Raw genomic sequence first — 17,225 nt, 5'->3', positions numbered from 1 at the left:
TATCATAAGTGATAGAAAAAAACTTGAAAAAAAGACCCAAGTTGTACTAACGTGTTTTTATGCCCTGGCTGCAGGCATTATGTTTTCAGGTTTTTCATCAGGCCATCCATCCATCCCTCCATCCTACACACAATATCTCAAGAACGCCTTAAAGGAATTTTTCAATATCACACACCTGTCCACTTGGACTCAACAATGAACTGGTTAAAATTTAATGGTCAAAGGTCAAGGTCACTGTGACCTCGTCCGCTCATTCTTATGCATTTTGTTGCAGTAAAAGTAAATTTGCCCAAGAACACTGTTGGACACAATATATATAATGGAGAATGTCTATACAGCGGCTCCATTGCCCAGACCAATCATCTTTGAGCTGTAATGGTTGCTCTCTCTAATCTCTGGGCCAGCCATTCTTTTATGGCGGAGACTGATTCTGCTTACAATGAAATCACTGCAGCTACAGTGAGTTTGGCCTCTAGCTCTCAGAGTTACAGTGTGTGGTCAGTTCACTCCAGTGAAGCCCATTATTCTTCTGCTCAGAGGCCAGAGACGACAGAAGTGTATCCCCTCCAGCACTGAGCCCAGCTCCCATCTCTGCCCTCCTCTGTGCCGTTTTGCATGATCTTGGCGAAGCAGTCCTCCTATCCTCATCCACTATGTAATTATTAGTTTCTCTTTGATCCACCTTATGCTGTTTCCAAAAGCGTTGCTGTTAGAACTATCAACTGCTTATATGATGGTGCGTTTTCAATCAGTTGTGTATATAAATGTCAATCCAGAATCATAAATGTCTTCAGGAGATGCACTTTGTATTTGCTTAGGTAGCCTGGTGAGATCAGAAGGACATTGCCTCTGTCTGTATTTCAAGTCAGCCATCTCCTCCTGTGGCCTCCTTGGTGTCCTGCCGTGACTTGGCTCTGTTTGATTCCACTGCGGTCATCAGAGAGCTGCTCATTAATCTTACCAACACTCTGTCCCACTTCTCTCCATAATCTTCCTTCTCCTAATTTCCCTTATCGGTCACACTGACTTTCTTTTGTTTGTGTTTGGAAGGCTTACTCTAGGCTGTTAGCCAGAGGGTGCAGACAGAGTACAGAGCGGACTGCGGCAGCTTCCCTCCATCAGTCATGAAGCCAGGGGTGGTTTATCATCCCAGGTTTAGGTTTTGTCTGCCAGCAAGTGCTCATTCATTTGCAAGGGATAGATTGTGCTGAGAGTATTGATGGGGAAGCTAATGCTTTTAAGTGCAAGATTACACCACATTTAATAATGATGTTACTTATTGCTGCTGGCACTGCAAACTGTCATTTGTCATGCACACTCCCCAGTGTTTGCTCAAGTCCACGCGCAACGTTTCCTTCCCCCCCCCCCCGCTCATTTCATCCCATTTCAGCCTAATCTCTTCCCTGTGTTAGAGTGGAGTGTTGCAGGGTAAACATCACCAAGTCAGGTCCATCTATTTCATCAGCACCCCAGATGCCTTTGAAAGTGTCGGAGGCTGTCAGGAGGTGTCCCAGGGCAATCAATGATGCCCTATTAAAGTCCCAGTGCTCAAAACGTAGCATCAAAAACATGCTTCAGTGAATCAGTGAAGGGAGGCTGGAAAAGGTTATGTCTTATATTTTCAGAACTACCGCTTTTAAAGAAAACTTGAGAACATATAGACTATATAAAACACACTTTTGCCTGACTGATATTCAGCTCCATGCTCTTGATGATTTTCCTTTTTTTGGGCTGCCGTCTAATTTGATTTCGATTTTATTTGACTCATCAGATCTTGATAACTTCAAAACTCAAACGGTGAGGAGCGCTGTCAACGTCCGTGAGGGCCAAGGAGTGGTTCTGTTATGTGGACCACCTGCACATTCTGGAGGTAAGTTTGCTCTGTCTGGGTATGTCGCTTTTATGCTTCTCATTAAACATAACATTATACTCATAACGAGTATAATTCCCTCCACTTGTTTCACATGGCAACCTTTGATAAAGTATTACTCCTAACTTATTCTGATTTTACACTCATTTATGTGTACACATGCTCTTAATATTTATCCTCTTGTGTATTTCCTAATTGAATACTACTACCAAGCAAATCCCCATCTGTGTGTTTCTTTTCTTATATTTTTCCTATTACAGAAGTGTGTTACTGAAATCAGTCTTAAGATAAGTCCACATGTACATGGGTATTTTTAAACAAGAGGAAACTCTTTTGTTGTCAAAAAAAATCCCATCCACACAAGCACTGCTTTAAAAAATCTTTGTCCATATGACAACATAAAAACACAACTGAAGTGCTGAAGAGCATGAACCAACAGGCAGCAATATAACACTAACCCTAAAGCCAAGGCCAGGAGCGGTGACTTCCTTGAGTAGTGAACTGTGTACTGCATTCTGATGCCTCTGTTCAGATATATAGTGGAAGAGTAACTGTACAATTAAGTGTGAAAATTCATGTTAGCAAGGTAAGAGCTTGCACTATTTAGGCCACACTGACAACTCAGACCAAAAACACTGCTTTCACAGTGTCTGAAAATCTTCACCCTGGATGGAGTTTTACAAAAGGTTTGTTTTCAGTGACCTAAAGTGCAGTTTGGGTGTGGACAAAAGGCCAAAACACATATTTAAAAAGCTACATTTTCAAATATACCTGGATATGTGTGGCTTTAAAGGGATAGTTTGACATTTGGAAATAGATTCCTTCCTAGATTTCTTGCTGATACATCTCTTATGTCTGTCTGTTAAATATGAGGCTACAGTCAGCAGCCAGTTAGCTTAGCACAACCAGTGGTGCCCCCACAGATTTTTCATGGGGCAAATGAAAATGAAAATCTTGGGGTGGCACACCAAAACCAGTAACTAAATTTTATGAATTTGATTATGCTGTTATAGGTTTATAGTCCAGTTGAAAACTGTGCCAGTGTGAGAGTTAATAAATCACATACTGATTATCTGATAGATTACTTTATGTGTATGGACTAATCCTGGTGAAGTTAACATTTTGAGTTCCACAACAATCCTGTTTTCATGTGTTATGTATCGGTACATGTTAAATGATTCATTGATCTCCAAATGGTTGTCCAGTTGTCCTTTTTCTTAAAAAGACAAATATGCAGCTTTAATTTGTAGGAGTACATTATTTATATGGTTCAAAACATTTACTGGGAACAAGACTTTTTAGGAGGTTTAGGAGAGATTTATGGGTACCCAGAGAACCCATTTTCATTCAGATATCTTGAGGTAAGCGTTGAAGGGACACATCAAACACATTGACACATTGAGTGTGTTTACATGGACAGTTTAATTCCGTTTTCATTCGGAATGAAAATTCATTCCTATTAAATGTGATCTTGTAAACACCTAATTCGGAATGAAAATGGCCAATGTGATTGAAAATTCAATCCGATGTAAGGGGCTGGAATATTCCGTTTCTAATTCCGAATGAAAGAATTTCTCGCACTTGTATACACTCATTCCTCTTTAAGTTCATTCCGGTCTTTCTGCGCATGCTCCTTTCCTTGCCCTTCTGGCACGATGACGTATATAGTGTCCATAGCAACAGGCTGAGATAGAGCAGTCGGACTCGTTGCACTCACCGGTTTCCATTCGCCAAAGCACGGTCTTCTATCTCCCTTATTCGACCTTCTACCTCCCTTCTCCTCCTCAACAGATGAAGCATTAGCAGAACAAGGTTGTTGTCGTACTGCTGCTTCAAGAATATAAGCAAAACAAGCCCGAAAAAGGCACTAAGAACAGCGGCGTCAAGCATCTTGTTATCCGGAGCGAGGACTACAGTGTTTCCGGTAAACGTAAACACGTAACATCCGCCCCCCCCATCCAATGAGAAACCATCCCTGACCCAAACTTTGAGCGGACCCGAATAAAGGCGATTAAAAGGCGATTAAACTGATCTCCTGTGTATACCCTCATTCAGAATGAATATTTCCCATGTAAACTACCTGGAAAAACTTTAATTCTGAATGATTTCATTCAGATTTATTTAATTCTGAATGAGAAGCCATCATGTAACCGCACCCATTGACTACGTTTACATGCACACCATATTCCTGTATTATTCGGAATATCCTCAATATTCTGGTTGTAAACACATGCATAACCCGATTAAGGTCATATTCCGGTTGGAGAATATTCCGAATAAGACCCCTGGCATATGCCTGTTTTAACCAGAATATTGTGACATGTTTACACCTTAATCGGAAAATGCCCTGTACCGGAATATTGAGTAACGTCTGCGCATGCTCGATTCGCAAGAAATCTTGGGTTGTTGGTGTTGTTATGGTTATGGCAAGCAGGGAGAACAGCAGAACTGGCTTTGTACCTTCATCCACAGACTCCGGGGGGCTGTGGCTGGCGTAAGCTGGAAGCAAAGGTCCATACACTCGTTCGCCTTTTCTTCTCGCTCTCGTCTTCCATTGTTGAGGACAAAATGGATCAGCAATAGTGTTGTAGTTAAGTTGTGGTGCAAAAGCGCAAGTAGGATAACACAGGGATATGTCGGAAACAAACATTACAGCTTTTGTTCATTGTAAACACAACTTCTTCTTCTTCTTCTGTATTTCCGGCAGACCAGATGCCTATAGGCGTATGGCTACCCCCCGCAGGCTTTTCTGGTGGGGCAGTAGCCCGGGGTCTTTTCTGGAATACGCAGAAACACAGGAATATGTCAATTAATATGTAAACAGAATATTCCAGTTGCTGCTGCGCATATATAAACACCTTATTCGGAATATTACCTTAACCAGAATATTGACCTTAATCGGAATATTGTGTGCATGTAAACGTAGTCATTGAAAACAACAATGCCAGTTGTTCCCTTGCAAAAATTTACTCTAAATTTGGAGCATTATTTAGCCCCGTTTCCAACAATCTATGCCGACATGTTTGGTACCAGTGGATGCCTTAGGTTGTCTAGATTCACAAGATACCTCTATCTTTACACTAGCTTTAATAATGACTGTGCCACAGCCTCTTAAATCACTAATTTTGGCCTCCAGGTATTTTCACCTTGGGGAGACCAGTTGGGGGACCAGCAATTGTATTGGGGTGACCATTGCTCCCCTTGCTCCTCCCTCATGGGGACGCCACAGAGCATAAAGACTGTAAACAGGAGGAAACGCCTCTAAACTTTACTAATTAACATGTCATATCTCTTTTGTTTAACCCGTACGTTTAAACCAAAGTACAAAAACAACAAGTTGTGGATTTAAGGGAGATTCAGTGCTGGACGACTACTACTGATGTTTTGGTTTGGAGTCGTAACGTCTTCATAACCCCTGTAAAACTAGAACTTCTTGTTTTTAAGCCTCAGTTTTTATAGGTTGAACAAAAGAGATGCTAATAGGCTAGCTATTTCCCCTTGAATACAGTCTTTATTCAAAGCTTAGCCTACCAGCTGCTGGCCGTAGCCTTATATTTATGCACCTCAACACATTTAAAAAGATGCTTTAAATGTTCAACTGAGAAGCTAAAAATGTATTCTTTAATAAATGAGAGGCCACAATTAAGAGATAAAGACGCACACTGCTCAGCCCCGCCTCTCTGAGGATATGGACAATGGCTCCTGCCTAGCTCGTCTCCCTCTTGATACAGTAGCTTGCACATTGAAACAACCAGTTTTCTTCACAAGAGAACAGTTTGTAGCACAGTGCATTGTACAGCTGGTCTATGGGATAATGGGTCAGAGTACTCTGTGTGAAATACAGTTTGACAGCTTTCCTCTGACATAGGCTTATACGAGGTTGGCTGCTGTAACCGTAGCGCTATTGTGTTTTGTTTTTTTTTTTTCACATTTTGAAAAGTGAATGAGAGTAAAGCAGTGTGAGCCTGCTGTCCCTTTCTTCCTTTTTCGCCCTGTTGCTCCCGCTCTGGCTCTTCCTCTTTCTCTCTCTTCTTGTGCTCCTTTTCTCCCACTCTCTTGAATTTTGAAAGCTTCAATTTGCTTCATAACCTTGAACTGAACTTTATCTGACACCTACTAAGGCATCCCTTCTGATTTTCATTACATTTTGGTGACTTCAAATTCTGCAGAAGCTTTTTCCTCCACCACAACATCTATTATGACATCACCCAGATATGATAAATACAATATTGTCACAAGCAATTGTCACTTTTGTGCTCCATCGTGCTGAAGACATTTGTTTACTCGACGGGCTTTTTAGCGCATAAGTCACTTGTGTTGCATAAAAGCCCTTGTGTTGTATTTTCACTCCTCACTTGACTTACAATTGCTTACAACTCTATCACTGCTCATTGCAGCCACACAGTTCAGATGGAGGTTATGCTGACGCTGAACTTTGTGGCTCCTGCTTGCCTAATCAGAAGGAGATTTGTATCTGCATGGCTGCTCTCAGCTTAGACGCTCGAGCCCATACAAAGCCATGAGGCTCGCTCCCTTGGGGGCACTGGATATGATTGACAGTCATTGCGTACACCTTTTGACTCTGAGCCCCTCACCTCCCACGTGGTAGATTACACCGAGCGCCTCCTCACTCTTGCAAATCTGTGCAGTGTGTGCTTATCACAATGACACAGTAATTCATCATGGCAGGTCTCTCTTTTCTCATGGTAGACCTGCAGCTTGTGAGGGGGCATCACAACATGTTCTTACTTCCATACTTCAATTCATCCATCCATCCATCCATTTGTTTGGGCCTCCCATGGACCAACCAAGTCACTCAGGGAATGGAGGCCATGTGTCAGGGGAGGGCCACTGACGCGCTGTAATCCATTTTGTTTCGCTCCCTTTCCTTGGGTCTCTCATTTCTTCTGCACTGATAGCTATTACATTTGCCATGTCTTGGTATCTCTTCCCAAGGAAGCTGAGATAAGGAAAGGAAATGGCATGATATGCTAACATTTTTAGCCCACAGTGGGGTATATTCTTTCGGTTCAGTCGTCCCAGCTATAGAGGTGAATATATCTAATACTGTATGTGTGGAATCAGTCGTGCTTTGAATGAGTGATGACAGCAGGGCGGCGATGCAACTTTAATTGTTTTTCTCTCCCTTCCAGAGCTGACATTTGCATGGATCTTCAATGAATACCCGTACTTTGTCCAGCAAGACAGTCGTCGATTCATCTCCCAGGAGACTGGCAGTCTGTACATTGCAAAAGTGGAGCCCTCAGATGTTGGCAACTACACCTGTGTGGTTAACAACACTGTCACTAGGGAGAAGGTGCTCAGCTCTCCCACACCACTGGTCCTCAGAAGCGATGGTAAATGCCTTTAAGTACAGGAAATTTCATTGCTGACATTGGAAATAATCCATATTTGTTACATTTGTATTTCAGTGTCTTCCCATTTGTGGTTGTGAGCGGATATTGCCCAGTATACACATCAATTTGTGTTATGTCTCGTTTCAAACTAGGCTAGGTTTGATTGTAAAGGGAATGTTTTTTCAGACCAATAGGTTTGGTATTATTGCAATAATATTATAATTGTCATTTTCCAATATTGCTGGAAAAGATGAAGATTTCACTCACTATGTTTTCATATATTAAACTACAGGCCTGCATTTGTGTTCAATCAAATATATGGTTGTACCTAGGGGCCTTGACACACCAAGCTGACAGTTGGCCGTCGCTCAATGTGAAGCCGTCAGTAAGTGTTTATTGCCCTAGTTTTTGCCGTGTCCTGCAGGTTGGCACTAGTCAGCACTTGTCCCTTGTTGGCTTTTTTTGGCCAATTCTGAATGTTAAATGAGTGTAGGAGATGCCAGAGCCCATCAGTGAATGAAACTGCTCTGATTGGCAGTTCATCTCAGTGCACAAGACAACCTGTGAGTACTCCACTTTCTCTTTATGAATGACGAATACAGACTACCGCCACCTGCTGGTATAGGGAGTTATTTCCTCTCACACAGGCACAGAATGTACATGCTAGCTGGCCAATGGCTGTAGTCTTTACAGTGTGTTCAAGAGCAACTTTTTGGGCGAGACACAGGCCATGTGAGACGACGCAGCACTCGGCCTTGGTCACCACTAGTTCCTTGATGTTGGTTTTTGTGTCTAGGCCTTAAAGTTCTATAGAAATATTTATTTATTTAGACCCCATTTTATAAAAAATATTACATCAGAGGTTTACTCTGCACTATTAAATAATACGTTAATATGATTGACATTTTTACAAGCTTCTCAATTCAGAGCTATCGCAGTTTGATTTGTAGGGAGCAATAACTTACAAGGCTTTTGCTTTAGCTGCTTTTCTTTCATGCTTAAACTCACTTTGATCAGTGTGACTGTCAATTGCAGTCAAAGGAACTTTTTTGTTCGTCTTTTAAGCCTTGTCCTAGATATAAGCTGGAGAAAAACCAGGACATACTTACTACTTGGCAATTATCTGTAGTTTTCAAGCATAACTTTTTGGCCAGCCCGTTCTTATTCCGAACTCGAACTGATTTCAGCATCAGACTGTGATGTAAAAAGGCGTCAATTTGAAATGCTGCTGGACGGCGTCAGTTTTAAATATCGCCAGTAGAAATATAATATAGGGAGCTAGGAAGCCCTATAGGATGGGTGGGAGGGGAGGTGTAGGGTTCCAACAAATCCTGAACTTTCACCTGGGAACCCGCTGTTCAGTTCCTGTGTGAATGTAGAACCAAATAACGTACTATTTTTTTCTAAACTTAACCACGTGCTTTTGTTGCACAGGAAAATAAACATTAAAAGGAGGTGTTTTATCACCATTGTAAGTTTATTTTATAAAAGATCATATGCATCTATCTAGCAGAAATTACATTTCCTGTGAAAAAGGAAGTGTATTTTCAAATGACACAGTGCATGCACCAAGAGTAGATTGACCTGCCATGCAGGAATGGTAACAACAAATGCAGTACGCTAGCTAGCATGTCATGTTTAGACATAAAAGTCTACTGACAGAGTGGTGATATGGGATATACTAGTTCTTGGATGTCAGCTTGTGTGTCTTGGCCTTAACGTGGACATAAGTGATTATTTGGCATTATTTATTGAATTTCTAATATGACTATGACATTTTACAAATGTGTTAAATTCATTGCTAGAAGCTACATAGAGTAGTTTGGCCAGTTTAAGTCCTAATGAAAAAGTGTTTGTAATTTACACCTGACAATGATTTGATATCTAACTGGTGACACCTAATGACACTGTTGACAGCTCTGCACTTAAGCTGTTTGAGCTATCTTTAACTTTAGCGTAACATACTGGCAGGAGTCACTGCTTCAAATCTCTGAATATCAGAAGTCTCAACCCGCCGAATAGCATTTCCTTCCATTTACTATATTTCAACAAGATGGTAAGACCACATACAGTACACACACTAACTCATTAAAAATCTGTTGGAAAAAGTTGTTCTGAAAACAACTTTTCAACCGAATACAGACCAATATGAACCTCAAAGTCTTTTGATCTGCAAATCACCAAATCATTTTTGTTGTGTTTTTCTTTTCTTACACTGGGGTCAGCACTGTGATGTAGTTTTGGTACTACTTTGATACCCCTTAATGGCTTAATATAAACACTTAGAAAAGTTTCACAGCTATGAACCATTGATAAGAAGTGATAAGGCTGGTGTTTATCCTCCACTAGCATGATATTTCCTGGACCCAAATCTGTTTACTAATGACATATTACCAGTCCTGACAATGTCTCAAATGGCCGGAATGGTTTTCATCTTGTGAGTCTGTGTATGTGTCATCATGGAATAATGCAGTCCCAGTGACACCAATTGTGGCAGGAACTACCACAGAAGCCATTTTGAGTATTATGCCAAGTGTTTATCTGTCTATCTGTGGATAGATTTTGTCAATGCAGTTGTTGAATCCGTGCAAGACGCAGTGACGAAACTTTACAGGTGTGTAGTTGAGATCAAAAAGGCAGAGCTTGAAGATGGTTGTGGTCCAAGCAAGAACGCTGAAAGTCGTGGGTAGGAAGTAGGGAAGGGGCCCCACTTTATGCCCCTGGACTTTATGTATTTTTAAGTTGCTGATTACTGTATTGTAGCAGGAGTGATCCCATCGCAAGATGGTCTCCATATTGAACAGATACTGATTTGATGGCTTATTACAAAATGAGAACTCCATAAACCGTTTTACAGTATCAGTGGATTGGCAACAATTTTAATTGCTTTATTATACAATACTCCAGCCAAATGGAATTTTCACAAAAGGGCAACCCAGATATTGTTGTTATTATAGGCTTATAACTAATCAATGTAGCATCAGTAAATAATTTGTCAGCTCTTACTGAGGCCATTGATTTCAATGGGTGCCTTTTTTAGAATGTGGAACAGTGTTTGTAGTCCTTTAGATGTGTGCGTGTCTTTTCAGCCATTATTCCAATCAGACTGTCGGTTTGAAGCACAAAGTGCAAAACTGTCAAATCTTTCAGATTAGAGTTATTGAATTTGAATTAGTGTTGAGGATTCTATACAGGAAAATGTCACAGATGATTACTAACTAAACATTGAGATGATCAGACTGTGGACTGTGTGTTGAAGGAGATGTAGCTCCATATTCTGTATGTTTTCCACGCTGGGTGTGAGACACTAACATTTATCACAGCTTTTTAAAGTCTGTAGTGACCTTTAATCTGAAAACATGCACAGGACCCCAAATCAGCTCCTGCTGCCAGACTGTGGGGTTGTACTTGGTAATGGTAAAGGGCATACTACTATCTCTGCAAAGGAGTCTTTGACCTGTTCCAGTGATGTGAATATAAATAAAGTCATAAATGAAGTCACATTGCCACAGGTGATAAATCTCTACTAAGCAAGTCTTTTCCCTGATGTGTTCTCTGAATCTTTTATAAGCCATCTCTGATTTTGTTTCGTCTTTACCAGCCCTTCACTGGTCACTTTTGCTCTGTATGCATAAAGACTTTCGTGTTCGCTGTCTCACTGTGTTACTGCTCTCTCTTTGATCCAACACATGTATAATGTGTGCTGTTAATCATTGATGTAAAAAGCTTGTCATCTATTGTCTCCCTTCTGTAGGAGTAATGGGTGAATATGAACCCAAAATAGAAGTTCATTTCCCTGATTCAGTTCCAGCCGCGAAGGAATCAGTGGTGAAACTGGAATGCTTCGCTCTGGGAAAGTAAGTCAGCCTCATTGTGTGTGTGTATGTGTCTGTGTGTCTGGGACATAAGCTGTAGGCTCATTCGTGCATGAATTAGTGCTACTCAAGATGATTTAAGGATGCACAAGCGTAACATTACTCATTCTCAGATTCATCAATCCATAGGAGAGCAAGGGCCGCAGCATGAAAAGACAAGGGAGCAGAAATCAAAGTTCTTTTAAGAGCTTCTGAAATCAGAGCAATCGCAGTTTGATTTGTAGGGAGCAATAACTCACAAGGCTTTGGCTTCAACTACTTTTCTTCCGTGCTTAATCACACTTTGATCAGCACGACTGACAGTTGCCATCATGGGAACTTTTTTGTTCGTCTTTTGCAGCCCCGTCCCAGATATAAGCTGGAGGAGAACCAGCGGCATCCCTTTCCCCAGCAAAGTGAAAATGAAGAATTCAAATGCTGTCCTTGAAATCCCTAATTTCCAGCAGGAGGACGCGGGGACATATGAATGTATGGCAGAGAATCGGCGAGGCAAAAATGCTGCACGGGGTCGTATTTCATTCCACGGTTAGTGAACCATTTCACATTGAAGCAGGGAAACGTGGGAATGAATATGTGTCTGAATTTTACAGGAAACATGCATGTGACCGGCAGCTTTAATCTCATTTGTTTGACAGAAAACCTATTTGTCTACAACGTGTGTGGCATAATGTTACCATGAAACTGCAGCACAGGCTATGGATCCAGGCTTGAAAAGCAAAATGTTAATATTATTGCAGAGGCTCCAAATTTCTAGTCATTGTTCAAATCTGTTTACTAGCCTGTACTCCTCATTATGCTGATAATCCACTTTAAACTTTGATGATTTAAGGCAAGGCTGCTTTAAAGGCTTTATGATTTCTTATACCACTCTTTACTAATCCACTGCCTCTATAATTAAAACACGTTTGAAAAAGGTAATCCTCTCATTTATTCCAAGCTAAACCTCACTGGCTCCAGACAATGACGGACACAGCTCTGTCCATCGAGGAAAACCTCTTGTGGGAGTGTAAGGCCAATGGAAAGCCTAAACCGTCTTACAGCTGGTTGAAGAATGGGGAGCAAGTGATGGCTGAGGTATGGGGATACTTTGTTAGACGTCTTAGTGTCACACAAATGACAAATTGAAGGAAAACCCCTGAGCAAATGTGTGGCATAACATAATGAATGTTTCCATACAGTCCACCTGGACAGTCTGATAGATCTGCTCATTAGTTACTCTGAATCAGAAGCTGTTTTAAAGATTAATTGCAAACATATATTCAGGATAAATGCATGTTCTGTATCAGAACTGGCTTTTCATGACTAGAATCAACCTCTCATCCGTTTTCCACTTGTTAGGTAGAACTGCTGTTCTTGAAATTCAAGGGGTACTCCTGGGATTTTGCACTGTGCTTTCATTATGTTGCAGACAGATTTAGAAACAAGGCAGAGGTATCCTGACTTGTAGGGCCCATTTACACCTCACATCAGCATGCTACCTATATTATGTGGATAATGGCATCTGCTCAACGGGCCTTTATATTTACACTTTGCTAAATAAAGAGTTCACTTTTTCTCAGTTCTCCCCACATTGTGATCTGTTATCAGTAAAAGTTCACCTTTTGCACGGGAACACTTGCTTGCAGGCCCCAGGAAGTGCACTGGGAAAGAGATGTCTGTAAATCAGTGGATACATGTTTTTCATGTCACAACGCCTGCAAAATGACTCCCTCACAACAATTCCCACAGTCTAGAAAAGCCGCAAGATTTAATCATTTTATCATAATTCAAGATATCGGAGGGTTAAACCAGAAGTAGCCAAGTCAGCTGGCGGAAGTCCCCGATGTGTTGCTCTATGGGCTCAATGATGCGGGAGATGCGGGTAACTTTAAACCAGAAAGGTCAAACTTTTGTGGCTTTACTTTATGTGCCGCTGAGCAACTTTAATAGGAGTAAGCTGCACTCTACCTCCATTGCTGTATCCAGGGCTCTTCATACATCCATTCTTGCTAGCTACTTGCAGCTTTTGCTTTGCTTGCTGACGCTAGCAGGAAGAGGTGGAGTTTGAAGACCCGTTAACTTCCTGGGTGGATTTTTTTACCTCAAAATGGTCATGCAGTGAGGATCTATTTGCATTCTGATCTGAGTGCATTTATACCATCCCAACATGTGTTTTTTACTTATCTAGATAAGGTAAGTTAGGGCACAGTGTAAACGGTGTGTTCAGACAGAATGCAAGGTGAATTTATGCAACATTGCACACACAGTCCATAAAGAGGTACAACTGGAGGCAAATTCACCTAGCATTTGGCAAAGTAGAAAATGTTTCAACTGTGCAAAATTTTTGCATAAATCCCAGGCCTATGTAATGTACAGAGACAAGAGTGAAAAAAGACGGAAAATGACTAAGACCCCTAATGTTTCTGGTAAGTTTTAAGTTCAGTCAGACACTCACCATTATTCAACACACACGGTCAGTTTGTACGGTGCTAGCTAGCTTCCAGCTAACTACAGTACAGTTGTTTTGGGTGATTAAACACCAATAAACCAGCGGCCAAATTTATGCAAATGACATAAGGTGAAAATTTGTAACACACTGTTTACCAACAAAAAAAACTTGGGGTACTGAAAAAGTCTTGCTTTAGACCTGCTGAAAACATTGCATGACTGTTTTCACTCTTTAAGTAGCTCTATACAATATTCAGAGATATCTATGATTCAGAGGTTGTCTGCATAAGGTTCTCAAAATGAAGGCTATGCCAGCACTTGCAGCTAACTGTGCTAACAGTTCAAACAGCGCTAACAACAGTGCTAATAAAGGTAACAATGTTGACCAGATGCGAACTGGAGGGTTGGCGCTATGCTTCAACAGCAACACTGTCCTGATATCAATGGTAACAGCTGTATGGGCACGGCACAGAGTGGCTGGGATTGGCTTGGCAGTGCACTAACATGCAAAAGTGCTAGGACTGTCGGTGAAGCTCGGATTGCACGTACACAGGGGTAGCATGATTACATTATCTGCCCAAGATGCCATTATTCAGCTTTATCTTTACATAGCAAATACATGTTTGCTGCTATATTAATGCTCTCAAAATATCGTACAGAGCTTCTTCAGAAACATACCAATATGTGTAAAATCTGTGGAGTGCCCCTTTAAATCAGCAAATGAAGCAAAAGAGTGCACAACTGTACAAGTAATAATCTGTAGAAACATGCTACAGAGTTAGAATTGGTTCACAATGAAGGTTAGCTGTGTTTATGTGGTAAGGTGACTTTGTACTTCACTATATATCTATTTTAGTAAGCTCCAGCTTTCTGTATGTGTCTATAATTAAGATAGCACTGTTAGAAGCCACTCCCCCTGCAGATTATCTCATTGGGTTAAAAATCACTCCAAGTCATCATCCAAGCTGTTATCCCAGTTTTTCCAACTCAACAACCCCAGAAAATAAATGACTTTTTAATATGCTGCTGGTGTTGTCGTCAACATTGCTTCTTCCCCGTATATCTAAGATGCAGGTTGGTAGTTTTCACCACTGCCTCCTCATCTGTTCACCCATTCCAAGCTGAACATACATATTATGCCACAAGGTTCTTTAAGCTTATTTTTCCCCCTCTTTCTCCTCTCCTGCTGTCCTCCCTTCATGGTGCACCAGTAATTGCTGCTGTGCTTTTGGACATAATAGGCTGGCCTTGCAATGGATATGCAGAACTGTTTCTCTTTCCTCCTCAGGGCCGGGTACAAATCGAAAACGGGGCCCTCTCTATAGCGGCGTTAAACCTGTCAGATTCTGGGATGTATCAGTGTGTGGCTGAAAACAAACATGGCATTATTTATTCTGGTGCCCAACTAATGGTGTTAGGTAAGATTGCATCCCTCCCTCTGCTTTTATCCTGCTTATCTGTCTGTGCGTTTGATCATCTCCTAAGATAAAAACCAGCAGCCTGCTTTAGCTCTCCTCAGCAATCAGTCTGCAGACTCATTTGATGTCACTATGGGCTCTGCCAGCAAAAATATGAATCTGATGTAGTGTCTCATTTTACTTTCGGTTGTTTCATCATATTGATTTGGATACTACAAACACATTGCTTTGTGGCATTGTGAATGCTCTCTCATGTAGATGGGGTATTGATTTATTTGCAATGCTTTGATGACTTCCATCTGACGAGCTCCATGAGAAATCCAATTCTGTCTCGATGCATGTGATGACACTAGGGGGTCCAAATGATGGCTGACAAAATGTAATGATGGGTGTTGGACAAGAACTGAAAACCACGTAGGGTTGAAGCTTGGTGAGATTATGTGTGTGTGGCTGAAGGGTGGGGTAGCAGGTGGGTCCATAGCCTTGAGCCTATTAGGCATTGTTGCTGAGTCCATGCTGAGATTTCTGAGCTGCTCTCACTGAAAGCTGAAGGAGAGTCGATCTCAAATCGGCACGGCTGATCTGCAAAAGTACAGCTTGCCTGTATTTTTTAATCTCACGCATTTCTCTGCTCTTCAACACACAGCTTCAGCTCCCAGTTTCTCCAAAAGTCCATTAAGGGCCTTGCTAAAAGCTCGCTCAGGCAGCGAAGTCACTCTTGAATGCAAGCCTCAGGCCTCGCCCCCAGCAATTAGCCTGTGGAAGAAAGGGAATGAGATCCTGCAGAGAACCGAAAGGTAGGATAAAAGTCCAAGTGCATATTCCTAGCAGCTTTTATTCACATTCACTGCAAGCCGACTTGTTTGAATAGTGTATTTGGGATTTGTGCAGATACATAGAAGGAAAGGCTAATGAGGAGAATGAGAGCAGGGCACCCACCAGGAAAATTGCACATGGCTAATATACTGCGTGCACCCTCATGTGCAAATAGCTTGGTATAAGGGATGAAGATGCCAGCTGGCCATATCAACACTGCATGCATGAAATGTTTAAGAACATAAAAGATTAGCAAATGGAGTCGCTGCTAAAGTTAAAGTCTAACTGCTCTTACACAGTGGAAGTAAAACTGAAGCTGTTGCACCTGTAATTATCCAAAGTGCTTATTTAATCATGACATACAATACAGTTTGATTCATGCAATCACCGAAGCTGCAAGACAAGAGTCTCATTGCAAATTTTACAGCACAGACATCCCACTAGACTGGAGACTCCACACACAGACGCAATACAGACAACGAGCAACTTTGGGCACCACTTTAAGCAGCATGAAGTGGTTCTTAATTTTGTTTGTTGTCCTCCTCTGTCTGATATCTTATTGAATACACCAGTAGCTGAATTTGAGCTACTGAGAATATTTCACACAATACTAAAGGGCCAATTAAAACGGGAGATATCCAAAAGAAAATCAGAGGCAAGAAATGACACATTTGAGCAATCCATCCTCAGACTTTTCATCATTGGGGAGAGAAGAAAAGCGGTGACTTAACCCCGGTGCAAGCCAGTGCACGCATGTTGAGAATTCATAGCACACACACACACACATGCAGGACAGACTGAAAAAGAACAACTGAAACACAGCGCACTGAAGTAATGCCTAACTTTGTACTCTTTGAATCACTCCCATGTTGCTTATTCAAAAGGAGGTCTGAAAGTGAACAATACGAGCAAAGCATCTTGTCAAAACAGCACTGAGGCTCCTTAGTTGGCTCCAGATGGGAAGCTGCATCTATAGCTGTAGAAAATTGGTAAAATTCCCAAGCTGACTGACATTTAGCACACTGTATGTGAAGCCCACATAGTCTTTCAAGGTGCACAACGCTGGATTTAAGCAGACACTGGATGGGAAGAGCTTTTTCATATGCGCAGTCATGCTGTAGATTGGAGCAGTGTTTAGAAACATGAATCATGTTCCCATTTTGTGGCTAAATACTAATCTGTTAAAGTTGGTTTCACCTAAATTATGAAAAACATATTTTCACATTGCGTATTTTCCTTGTGGTTTCTAAGCATGCAGATGGTTTTAGCTTATTTTACTCAGTTTTCACCCATTTCTGCATTTGTCTCTGTTATCCTGAACAATCTAAAGAACACACTGTCCAATGTTTTTACCTGAACTATTTCTTTGGTAGAAAGTAGCTGCAATAACAACAGTGAAGTCTGTGATTTATCCAGACATTGTTTCTGGAAAGAAACATTGCTGTTGATTTTTTTTTCTCAA

General features: G+C 41.3%; 1 protein-coding gene across 1 annotated transcript in view; it reads left to right on the top strand.

Moving 5' to 3' along the window:
• cntn3b (contactin 3b) overlaps window positions 1-17,225 on the top strand; it is a 79,379-nt gene that overhangs the window by 32,161 nt on the left and 29,993 nt on the right. Inside the window, exons 5-11 of the mRNA XM_033626995.2 lie at window positions 1,772-1,870; window positions 7,024-7,227; window positions 10,982-11,084; window positions 11,443-11,627; window positions 12,040-12,176; window positions 14,818-14,947; window positions 15,594-15,744. Of these exons, the coding sequence (XP_033482886.1) occupies window positions 1,772-1,870; window positions 7,024-7,227; window positions 10,982-11,084; window positions 11,443-11,627; window positions 12,040-12,176; window positions 14,818-14,947; window positions 15,594-15,744 (1,009 nt within the window). The remainder of the gene's footprint in view (window positions 1-1,771; window positions 1,871-7,023; window positions 7,228-10,981; window positions 11,085-11,442; window positions 11,628-12,039; window positions 12,177-14,817; window positions 14,948-15,593; window positions 15,745-17,225) is intronic.

This window comes from Epinephelus lanceolatus, chromosome 1 (genome assembly GCF_041903045.1).
Source record: "Epinephelus lanceolatus isolate andai-2023 chromosome 1, ASM4190304v1, whole genome shotgun sequence".
Taxonomy (NCBI): Eukaryota; Metazoa; Chordata; class Actinopteri; order Perciformes; family Serranidae; genus Epinephelus; species Epinephelus lanceolatus.
The sequence above is the reverse complement of the archived record's forward strand: the minus strand, read 5'-3'. Positions and strand labels throughout refer to the sequence as shown.